At 31.6% G+C, this 12,336-nt stretch overlaps 1 protein-coding gene across 23 annotated transcripts in view; it reads left to right on the top strand.

Moving 5' to 3' along the window:
* The window catches only part of LOC148623874 (muscle-specific protein 300 kDa-like), a 183,505-nt gene that overhangs the window by 156,095 nt on the left and 15,074 nt on the right, over window positions 1–12,336 (top strand). For all 23 annotated transcript variants that reach the window (XM_088566150.1, XM_088566144.1, XM_088566155.1 and 20 more), the window contains 13 exons: window positions 648–810; window positions 1,872–2,198; window positions 2,785–3,126; window positions 3,781–4,113; window positions 4,529–4,662; window positions 4,961–5,153; window positions 5,381–6,013; window positions 6,374–6,700; window positions 6,900–7,220; window positions 8,724–9,038; window positions 10,883–11,049; window positions 11,254–11,416; window positions 11,682–11,869. In XM_088566150.1, the coding sequence (XP_088422276.1) occupies window positions 648–810; window positions 1,872–2,198; window positions 2,785–3,126; window positions 3,781–4,113; window positions 4,529–4,662; window positions 4,961–5,153; window positions 5,381–6,013; window positions 6,374–6,700; window positions 6,900–7,220; window positions 8,724–9,038; window positions 10,883–11,049; window positions 11,254–11,416; window positions 11,682–11,869 (3,606 nt within the window). The remainder of the gene's footprint in view (window positions 1–647; window positions 811–1,871; window positions 2,199–2,784; window positions 3,127–3,780; window positions 4,114–4,528; window positions 4,663–4,960; window positions 5,154–5,380; window positions 6,014–6,373; window positions 6,701–6,899; window positions 7,221–8,723; window positions 9,039–10,882; window positions 11,050–11,253; window positions 11,417–11,681; window positions 11,870–12,336) is intronic.

Raw genomic sequence — 12,336 nt, 5'->3', positions numbered from 1 at the left:
ACCTACTTTGTGTAATCTGTAACTTAAAATGTATTCAACCCATATTATTCAAACTTTACATAGTGATTATTGTGATTATAAATATTATTATGAACTTTGATTCATTTTATTGTAACTTGAACTTAGCCATTTTTTTGTCACTTTATGTTGTGCAAGGTACCAACTTCGATTAATTTGATATTATTCAGTTTTTGCACAGTGATTATATACACATTGAAGATGTGTACCATATATTATGAAGAAATCTGATTAATTTTTTCATACATTTTTAGCATGCTGAAATTAGCCATTTGTTTAAGCTGTATATACTATCATAAATACATTACTTTAGGAAATTAGTAACCCACACTTTAGTTTTTTTAACTTGCTTAGTGTTTGTATACATCTTGAAGATACTGGTGTGCTGACAATTATATGAAGATGAAGCAAGTCAAGACATGTATTGGTCTTGTTTCTTAAACTTATTGATGATTATCGTTTATATAAAACTTTACCTTGAATAGTTTGTTCTACCCAAAAATTCAGATTGAAAACTAATTTTTGCCTCAAGCATACAGAATTATTTATGTTGTAGTTTTGAGAAAATTTCATAGTTCCAGAATTCTGTTTTATATTATGTGTTAAGACTTTGGTATTTTGCATTCCAGGACAGAGAAGTTGGGAGAACAGTTACAAGCATTTGAAGCAGAGGCTGCTGTGCTGAAAACATGGTTACTGACTGCTAAGATGAAGTTGGCTGATATAAAACATCTATCAGAGAAAGACCAACAAAGTATTGCTACCATCAGAAGTAAAAATGATAAACTACTGGTAGGTAATTCATTTTTGACTCTCTTGAATGTTATGTTCCCTGTATCTGTTATTTTTTTTTGACAACTTCACACAGTTAGTCAGAACATATAGAACATTATAATAGTTCTCCTGTATCACATGCCTTAACAACCCCATGATGCCCATATTATTAAAATTGGGTAGATGGGGTGTAATTGGATGTAAAACTGAAAAATCCAAGTGATATTCAATTTATCATATGTTTTAACACCTGGATATATTTTGATGTCAATCATTTGGAGAGCATTATGGATTTTTTTTCACAAATCAGCCCACCAGATGTTGATTGCATGAATTTCAGTCTAAAACACATATGAAGCAAACTGTGCCCAGTTGTTCAAAACTTTAACCGCTGGATAAATATTTATCCAGTGCATGACTTGTTTAATAGATTACACTAGACTTATACAGTGGTTAATTTTTTTTAACAACTGGGCCCATATATCTTATACTAAACATGTAATCAAATATTATAATGTTCAAATACAAATCTATAAATTGAATTTAAGGATTTCCCATGGAGAACTATGGATTTAAATAGAAATAGAAGTTGAGAGTTATAGGTTCTTACATTATTGAAGATTAAAGATCTTTCACAAGTTTGAGAAATTCCTAGTCTTTTTCATGTGTGGAACATTGCACAGCTACAGAAAAGACCAAGAATTTCTTTAACGACTGAAAAATAACCTGATTTTTTTATCTTTATGGAGTATAAGTACTTGATTCTTCCATGAAAATATATATTTTGATTGCTTCTCTTAGAAAGTGCTGCCATTTCTGTAAAGTATTGTGTAAAGTGATGTCAACTTTTCTATTGCCTTTGCTTTGAATATGTCTATGACGCTGCCACTTTTAAGATGTTTCATTGGTTAAGAGAACAAGTTAAGACGAGAGTGCAGGACCTCATCTTAAGTGGGTCATCCCAACTCACAATGGGCCATTTCTGGAAGGACCATCATTCTCAAATGTATTGCATCATTAAAAAAGATCATTTTGTAATTTCTTCATTGTTTAAAATACTCCACTTCTTATATTTTTAGGAGTTTAGAAAAGAAGTTGAGAACCAAGAAGGTCTGAAAAACAAGATAATGTTTGTTGGAAAGCAATTAGCTGATAACAAGACCTATGATACTGCCTCTCTAGAGCGTAGCATGGTGTGGCTGGATGAACAATGGGGATTACTAGAACATGATATCAACAAAGCAGAGGAGTACCTTCATCAGGCTCAAATGGACTTAATGCCTTCACGCCAGGCTCTCACTGAACTTGCTACCTGGTTAAATGAAATGGAGGAAGCTGTTAGACAGGAGAAATCTAAAGCTGTTAAAAACATGGCAGATATAGAAATCTCTCTGAAAAAGTTCAAGGTATGCTCAGTTTAAACATATTTTATTGTTTAAATAGGAACAAAAGGATAAGACACAAGTTTCACAACTTAGTGAAATTCTCTCCCAAACACACACACACACACACACATATATATATATATATATTACACACATACATAGAACAATATGAAAAAAAATATAATAGTAATTACCTTACACCATTTACACATACACATGCATAGTGTGAAGGTGTGAATTGAAAAATACTAATTAGAAGAAAAATAATATACAAAGAAAAAGAATAAATAGCTAAAAAAATAAAAGGGAAGAGAAATAAGGTATGCTTCAGATAATTGTTGAAAAAAACTCTTAAGTACAGAAATTTTTTATTGCTTTCCAAAACCTCTTACATTAAAGGATATGGTTTATTAGATGTCAAAGCAACAGTTTTGTGGGCACAATTTCCATAATCTTTAGCAATGTTTCACAAGTAATTCTAATCCAAACTAAATTTGATTTTTTTTTATTTCTTGCTCATGAATAGGATGTTAGTTACACCAAAATCATCTCAAAATTATTTAAAATGATGTAATGTATTTATGAACATGACTGAAACCTTTTTTAGGACTTCAAAATAGAACTTCAGAACAAACAACTGACCATTGATTTTGTAAACCAGTCCTCCTTACAGACTGGTACCCAAGAATCAGAAGCATTATCTCCCCTATCAGCAGATAAGACAGAGTTTGCTGAAAGATTAGGAACATTGAATAAACGATGGCAGGCGCTCAGCCAAAGTGTCAATGAACAACTTAGGACATTTGAGATGTTGCAAAAGAAATGGGATGAATATGAATCATGTTTGTCAAGATTAAAAGACTGGTTCCATGAACAAGAGGACAAAGTTAAACATTACAGACTTATAGGACATGAAGTTAGCGTGAAACAAACACTTAAAGAGATCAAGGTAGATCGAAATATGTTACCTCAAAGCACTATTTTTTAAAGGCGTAATAATTTTGGGTTTTGTTGGTTCATATTGAAATTTATATCACCCAGATTCCTGTTTCACTTGTTGAAAATCAACGAAATGTTAAAAATATTTATTGTCATTGTCACACAGTCTTTATGCATCGGTCTTAAGAGACAGGACTTTCAGTGTTTTACTGTTATGTGTCCTTACTTTAATCACACTTTTGACTCAAATAAAAAAGAACATTGCAGCAATTTTCATGACTTTTTGGTTAACTCTATATGTCTATATAAGCTTCCTCCTTTTCAGGTTTTTTTTTCTTGTCAGATTTATGTGACTTTATCAATCAAAAAAAAAATTTCAGCTTTTGGACTATATCTCAAAAACACTATGATGGATTTGAATAATTTCATTGTACAATTTTTTTTTATTGAAGGAAGATGTGTTTTGTTTTTCATTGTCTATTATTCATTCTGAGTCATGGAACTTTTAACATCAAATAAAGGTGGGGATATCATGTACCCAGCAACTATACACCAAGGTCAGACTTAGGTGATAGAGAACTACCAGTAGTCCACTTTGAGTATAGAGTAAGAATTCTGGATACCTGTGAAAAAAAAATCTCATTTCTTGTTTTCATTTTTAAAGTTGTTGCAACAAACCTTGAAAGCAAAAGAAGAAGAAATTGACCATGCTCGTAGTCTAGGAGAGAGACTTGTTGAACTTAGCCATGACTCACCAGGCTGTCAACGCAGCATTCAGCATAGTCTTGATAATCTCAACAAAAGATGGCAGCAGTTGTATGATCAAGTTCATGATCTACAATCTGTTTTGAATGAACTTCTGAGTCAGTGGGATGCGTACCACAAAGAACTACAGGGAGTTAACCAAGTACTCAGTGAGACGGAATATTGTCTTAGTCGTTACTCCTCAGTGGGGGCTGATCTCATCACACTAAGGATGCAGGTGGAAAAATTAAAGGTAAGGTACAACTTTGAATGTTACAGATTTATTTTGTAATTTACCATAAAATTTCTACCAATTACTATTAATAAACTATAGTACAAAAATATCACACAAATGAATTTGAAAACACTGATTTACATATTTTGATTCTATAATTTTTTGCAGTTTTGGAAATTTTCTAATTAAGATTTGAAGAATTGATGGTATCCTCAATTTATTTTTATCATATCAATAATGTTAAGAGAAATGTTTTAAAAAGCCCGTTCTAGAGAACACTATTTTGGTTGTGCTGTATCTTTTTTTCTTATTAAGAATTTGACCAATTTATTTCCACACTTCATGTTATAATCTCTTTGAAATATGTTATTTTATGTTTTTTTCTCTAAAGAGCCAAGTATTGATAAAATACACAAACTGACTGATTTTACAGGGTCTTCAAAAGGATGTCAAGAAAAACACTCAGAAATATGACAGATGTTTGGCTCTAGGTACCCAACTGATGCAGATCTGTGAAACTCCAGCCAAACAAGATATTGAGAAGAATCTCTCTGAATTGCAGAAAAGGTATCAGTTTACATTTATCAGTGATTTATTAAAGATAGATTTTTAACTTCACACAAAGTTTTGTCTTCGATCAAAAACAATTGGAAACAGGTACTTTCTATGTATACATGTACACATACTAGCATTTGTGGTTAGTTCATTTCAGGATATGAACATATTGTAGATTGAATGCATGTATTTATCTTTCTCTTGGGACTGTGTTTTTACTGTATTGAACTTAACTCAGCTTACATAAATTGTACTGATAAAGAATGTAAGAACAAAGTGAATGTCTAAAACTCACCATATTTTATTATAGATGGAAGAGCATGACCTCTGACCTTTCTGATCGACTTGCTATCTACGAGGCATGTCATTCCCAGTGGCAACAGTATGAGCAAGAGTACAATAAGGCAAGACAATGGCTGGATGCCAAGGAAAGACTCTGTAATCAACTGGTTGCCATTAAAGAGGGCACAAGCAAAAGAGACGAGTGTTTGCAAGAAAGCAAGGTAAACATGGTACTTTCCAGCATAGTCTTTAAGAGTTTTGTATGAAAAAAATATTTCTATAATGATATGTCAATATTTTAATCCATCAGAATTACGTTGCATATTTTTTCATAATACTAAATTCTTTAGTGTACTCTTTTATCCACTCTGTTACAATACAGCAGTACAAATACTTTCTTGTTGATGTATTTTTAACTATTATGATATTTAATTGTGTATTATTTTAGGCTCTTCAGAGAGATCTGGACAACTTCCAGACACAACTATCTAGTCTCTACAATCTTAGTGATGCTGTTACCAAAAACATGGACAATTCTTCTATTGTGAATCTCACATCCCGTCTTTCAGCATTAGAACAACGAGTCATGGCTTTAAGACAAATCTTATCCAAACAAGTTCAAGCATTACAAGGTGACCTTTCACAGAGACAAAGATTTAAAGGGTTGTTCGATTCTGTCTCTGCTTTTGTGAATCGTGCTTCTCGAACTCTCTCTGATACAGAATTACCCAAAACATCAGATACAGTAGTGCTACAGAGTCGCCACGAAAAACTGAAACTACTAACTTCTGAGTTTGCTGACAATATGACAGAACTTGATAATCTGAATGACCTTGGGTATAGACTTGCTCTTGATGAATCTAGTGCTAATAATTTACGTGAGCTGAACCACAAATGGCATGAACTCTACAGTGAAGCAAAAGAGAAATGTAAGGACATTCAGGGAGCTCTCCTCACACAACAAGATTTCACAGGAAAATGTGATATTTGGATGACATTCCTGGCAGAAACAGAACAAGATTTGTCAACAGATATTGGTGGCAGCCTACCTGAATTGATTAACCAACTAAGAAAATGTGAGGTATGAACTCCTTTTTTATGTGTATGAATATCAATTTTTTTGAGGTAGTATTATCAAATTTTAAATGGGTCCAAATTGAAGTTTCCTGATAAATGACAATATGTTATGGTTCTTCCTGCTGAAGCTAATTATGTATTTAAATATATTTTATGAAATTAATTTAAACTACTGTCTAGGTTTATAAGAGTTTTAAAGTGTTTTAGAAGAGCTGAAAAATAATGAGAAAGACAACATCTTTTCAAATACATGTATGCAATGGATAGTAAACATACATGTATGCAATGGATAGTAAACATATTAATATGTTTTGCTTTCCCTTTTGATATCATATATTAATTTTATTACATTAATTCATTTCAGAAATTTGAATCTGATATGTACAGTAAGCAACAAATCCTCCATTCAATAATCAGTGATGGGCAGAAAATGATTAAAGATGGTGAAGTAGAGAACAAGAAGGAATTCCAAAACAAGCTGCATCTATTGGCTGAGCAGTGGCAGAGTGTTGTCAAGAGAGCCAATCAGAGAAAGGTTTTTGTAGAGGCTTCAATCAAACAGTGGAGGGATTTCAATGACCTCACAGAGAAACTTCGCGATTGGCTGGCTGAGAAAGAATATGCCATGACAGCATTTGATGTTGATTCTGCATCTTTACAGAAAATTAAAAATCTGCTAGAGAAAGCTCAGGTACTTGAATGAGTTTTTTAGAAAAAATTGTCTTTTTTTTTTTTTATAAAACTTGAATTGATGAAAAGTAATTATATTTTGATGAATATTGTTCTTGTTTGTCAGTTTTCTGTCTACTTGAAAAATTATTAAAAAAATTTTTAGGTTTAATGATAATATCAAGCCCTAAATTTTGTTTTTCCTTTTTATATTTACTCAGAACATGCAGAATGAATTTAGAGTAAGAGAAGATGCTCTGAAGCAGATAAATGAACAAGCCCAACCATTACTTCAAAAAGGTAATGACAAAGCCAGGGAGCACCTGAAAGTCTGCACAGCACAGTTACAACAACACTGGTATCAACTGAACACTAAACTGAAGGAACAATGTAAACAATTAGAGGGTGTCCTCAAACAGTGGCAAGAATGTGAGGCAGAGATTGAAGATATATTATCCTGGTTAAAGGACACAAGGCTGACTCTCACAGCAGAACTGCCTACTGCATATGACCAACTGCAAGCTGAACTTGGTAAATGCAAGGTTAGTATGGTGGATAAGAAAGATAGTCAAGGAGTTTGTCAGTTTTGGTAAATTTTGAATTATCAATTGATTTTATTGAATATCCATACCTTGCCAACTTACACGATTTAATAGTGTTTTCATGATTTTGACCATTTGTCCCACTAACATGATTTTGTCGAAATTACCTAAAAAAACTCTTAATTCAAACATCTAAATTCATTCCAATTTCTTTGATTAGAAGAGTCATAAATCTGACAAAAAGTGTTAATCGCTGTCTAAACAGGTAAGAGTATGTTTCATGACAGGTAAATAATCTCCCAGGAGCAATCAGCTGATCATGGTTATTGATGATGATTGACGATTAGAAAATGAATCCTGATTGGATCTACCACAATTTTATGAACAGCCAATCATTTTTTAAAGATTAATTTCTACTCCACAACTTATTTGATAAATACTGTCAATTTTAAAACTAGTCTAAAATATGTAGAACCTCGTATGTAAACAAAAAAAAAATTATCATTGTTTATATAAAATGAGTTTCCTCCCCTGCTCCCCTGCAAACTTCAGTATTCTTTTTTTAACATTTAGTGCAGTATACTTCCCAACAGTTTTGTTTGCAATAGTTAAAAGAAGTACTATTCCTTTTAAATAAATATGATTTTTTTATATTAAACTTGATAGCAACATTCTTGAATATTTGTTACATTTCCTCATATACTTGACCTCATGGTATGCATTTATTGAAAAGAAATAGTTGCCCAAGTTTCCTTCTTTCATCTGCTTGTTCCCTGTTATTATCATTATGGTGTATCGGTGAAGATTGGAATGTTTAGTTTAGAAAACTGGTCTAAAGTCACTGAACAATGATTCTTCTTCAATTGACACTAATGGGAAGAAGGAAAGGTGTGCTCACTGTTTTATGAATTGTAAGAATAGTTCAAAGTAAATAAAAGTTTTTTCATTCATTTTAATTCAAACTTCAGAATTACAATTAGGTTTGGAGGAATCCACCACAAAAAAGGGGCTTAGAAACTTTAATCAACCTGTACTATAATGCATGCACATGTTCTTCAACTGAAAAAAGGTCTTTCAATACTATAGTAGTCTCATTCATACATTACTACAGTAAAACCCATGCAGTTTGCAAAATATGTCTGAAAATTTCAGTTCACACTTTCACATTTTCAAAAGTTGGCAGGTATGAATATCTTATATTTTTTAAAATAAGTGATTGTTTGTTGCTTGGCTTTTGGTGGATGACTGTATCATTGACAATCATACCACTTCTCCTGTTATTATATTTATGAAATTCATGGAGTTCTACAAAATTTATGTTATTTGTATTTGAATCACTGATTATAAATAAAGCTTTTATGTTTTCATGCCTTATTCTGCAACATTTATTCAAAATGTATTTTATACATAATTCTAAATACATCTGAAACAAGATAATCACTGACACTTTCCATGAATAATTTATATCATTTTGATATCATTTCATTGTGTATCTTTAAACAGGATATTGAAACTGAATTTGCAACTAACGAACCAAGGAAACAAAGTCTTCTTGGGAAAGAGGCAAAATTAGGGGAGACAATCCAGCCTGAGGATTTGAATGTGCTTCACCAGAGAATTAGGCTCCTGAATAAACAATGGGATGAACTACGCAACCAAACTGTGATAAGACAACAGAAAATCACAGATAATATGTGTCGATGGGCAAGCTTTAATGAGCGTTCTAGAGAATTAAATGATTGGATGGAGAAAATGGAGATTAAGGTCGTTTCTAGTCAGGAATATCATATAGAAGATTTGTTGCGCAAATTACAAAAGGTTAGGCATTATCATTTATAAAGTTCTGCTATATGGGCTGTAAAATATGGAAGATCTTGCTAAATTATTATTTATGGGTATGAACTCTGTGTTTTTGGGGAGTTTTTTGTAGCTTTTTTTTAGATTTTTTTTAATTTGAGAACTTCATTTAAGATTCATAGCTTTTAAAATGATTTAAATAATTCATTTGGAATTTGACCTATAAAAAGTCGTACCTTACTTCCATAGTACATGGAATCTACTGTCTTCAACAATTGTTTTTCATTTCAATTACATGTATTAGGAAGGAATTCATATAAATTTACATCAATAAAATAACTGACAGCACTTTTCCTTTATTTATAAAGAAAGAGGTAAGAATATAGTGTTTGATCACATGAGCATGACATAACCAATCAGTATCGGTCATTCACATGCTAATTTACATATCACTGTATGATTTCATGTCACATTGTTAATATTGGTTAATAAAAGTAAACTCTGTCTCAAAATACCTTGTATAACTGTGTAATTGTGTGTTGTGAAGGATCCTATTTACATGTGATAGAAACCACTGAGTGTTGGAAGACTATATTCATCTAACTAGAAAATAACTTAAAAAATGAGTCTTGGAAATGGTTAAAGACTTTAAGTTTTATAATATCTATATGATACTAAGGTACTTTTAACAGATTTGTGGGTTGCTTGTCCTGAGGTGTTATGCATTTAAATTTTAAGATATAACTGTAACTAAATCAACTTTGATACAAACGTTAGCCTGCACAAATAGACTCAGAAATCACGTCTTTAGCTATAGGTCCATACATGCATGTGAATTTATAGGTCCTTTTTATCTTAGACACTTTAATAACTACTATCCTCCATGTGTCAGTTACCTTGTTCATAAATGTTTATCACCATGCATTTTTTAAATTAAATGTGTTGACTTAAAAACCATTAGGTATTTAATTTGATTATGTTGTCAATACCTGTGTCATTTTCCTTACTCCAGAAAGTCAAGGATGTACATTCTGTTAATAAGGATAGGATGGTGAGAATTGGTTGTAGGGACAATAGTTGTATACATTGTAGTAATAATGGGTATTGTGCAAAGATGTAGATGTTTTTGGTTCTATTCATTACAATACGTAACCAAATAAAATTTCTGATTTCTAACACCACAATCTACTAATATATGTTATTGTACCTGCTGTATACTCCAGTTCTATGTGTATACATATGTTTCTTCATCCACATTCTACAAAGCGTAGGGACATTAATGCTTGTCGAGAATAATTTGGGAGTTGTATGGCACACCATATTTATATTTATTTCAGTTTGTAAATATCTTTTATAATTAAGAAGATATCTTCTATTTTTATAAGATTTCTACAAATTTGAATAAATATAAATCTGGCATGCCATACACCTGAGCTAGTAAAGAAAGTCACTGGTTGAAACATGTTTTTGGAAAAATGTACAATTACATACAAGTACACAGCTCAATCATATGGTACTTTTACAATTTAAATATATTCCTTATTTTGGTCCTGTGTTTGTATTGACCCAGAATGTTTTATAATTGTAAGAAGTTGTGTATAATACATGTGCTCTAGTATTATATTTTTTTTTCAAACTTAATTTGCAGGTGTTTAATGTTTTTAAAAGTAATATAAAAGTACATGTAGATTGAGAACACACTGCTTGATTTCTGTGTATCATTAAAGGTAACAGCATGAATATTCATTGTAATCATCTTATTTTTTTATGACCATTACTTCATTACAACATATGTAACAATCTTAGATGCAGTTTTTAGAAAACACTAAAAATCATTCCCATAACATGTGTCTTGTATTTTCTAGGATTATCGTGATGAGATGTCTGAGAAGGAAGTCACCAAAAATGAGCTAGTCAACCAAGGCCACCTCTTAGCCAAAGTCAGTAGTGAGGTTCGTGCTGCTGATATAGAAGGAAAGATATTGAGGCTGGAGGATAAATGGACCCATGTCAACTCTGTTATGACCTTCAGGTAGTCTTGACTCCGCCTATCATCAGCACATATTGGCTTACTAAATATTAAGATGATTTAAGTTTTTGTTTTTAATATTATCCTTTTAGTCATTGTTATTGAAATCTTTTGATGACAGAAAGCCTTTTTTAATTTGTGCGTGCTCTACTGTTTATGAGCTGATCTTACTATGTACTTAAGATTAGCTATAATTTTCTTTTATAGAGAGAGGAAATTACATGAAACATTGTTAGCTGTTCAGCAGTTAGACACTAGTATGGTTAACCTAAGGAAATGGCTTGCCAGTATTGAACATGATTTAAGTACGCCCATTATCTACAGGGAGTGCAGCCTGTTGGAAATACAACAGAAATTACAACATCAACAGGTCAGGAATATATATTTTTTCTCTGTTATTATCTGTAAAATGTATTACATTCCAGAAGTCTGGGCATACTAGACTCTTATGTTCCATGAAAGAATCATAATTCAGAAGGAAAAGTGCCAACTGTAACACATTAAGTCAGGGTTTTCTTCTCCAAATAATGGTGAATTATGAAAAATTATAATTATGTTGAAGCTAGTACATGACTAAAAGTTGTTCAATTAATGATGGATATACATTATATTAGGTTATTGTTTTATATTTACAGGAAATCCAGAAAGACATAGAGCACCATAGTGCTGGTGTAGGATCAGTATTGAATTTATGTGAAGTCCTCTTACATGACACAGATGCTTGTCCTTCTGAGAAGGAGTTTGATGCCCTACAAACAGCCATGAAATCTCTAGATAGGAGGTGGAGAAATATCTGTAAACTATCTCCTGACATGAGGGCTAGGTAAACACCCTCTGGTAGTTTTAGTCTTAACAAAAAATAGATCTATAAGAGAGACAAAGGGTTTAAAATAGAATAATCAATATGTTAATGCTGATAAATTTTACCCACATAATTTAGAAGTTATATCATTAAACTAATCAATAATAAATTTTCTTAACTGACAATAAATGTTTTAGTCAGATTGTTTGGAAGATTTTATTTAAAAGGACCAACAGTTTCTGTTCATGTTATCTGATGTTGTCAAACTCATCAATGATTCTATAGACAATTGAAGACAATTAAAAATATTTTAGATACCAGTAAAAAAAAAAAAACAACTAAATTTTTTAAAAGGAATATCATTACAACTAGTATTCTCTTAACACTTGAGTGAAGTAAACCAAAAACAGGAAATCAACTTAGGTAGCATTTATCTCAGTTGAGGTATGGGATTATAGTATATTATAAGTAACCATATTTAATTTTGC

This window comes from Perna viridis, chromosome 2 (genome assembly GCF_037379345.1).
Source record: "Perna viridis isolate PV_CMFRI_1.1 ecotype Kerala chromosome 2, ASM3737934v1, whole genome shotgun sequence".
NCBI classification, from domain to species: domain Eukaryota; kingdom Metazoa; phylum Mollusca; class Bivalvia; order Mytilida; family Mytilidae; genus Perna; species Perna viridis.
The sequence above is the reverse complement of the archived record's forward strand: the minus strand, read 5'-3'. Positions and strand labels throughout refer to the sequence as shown.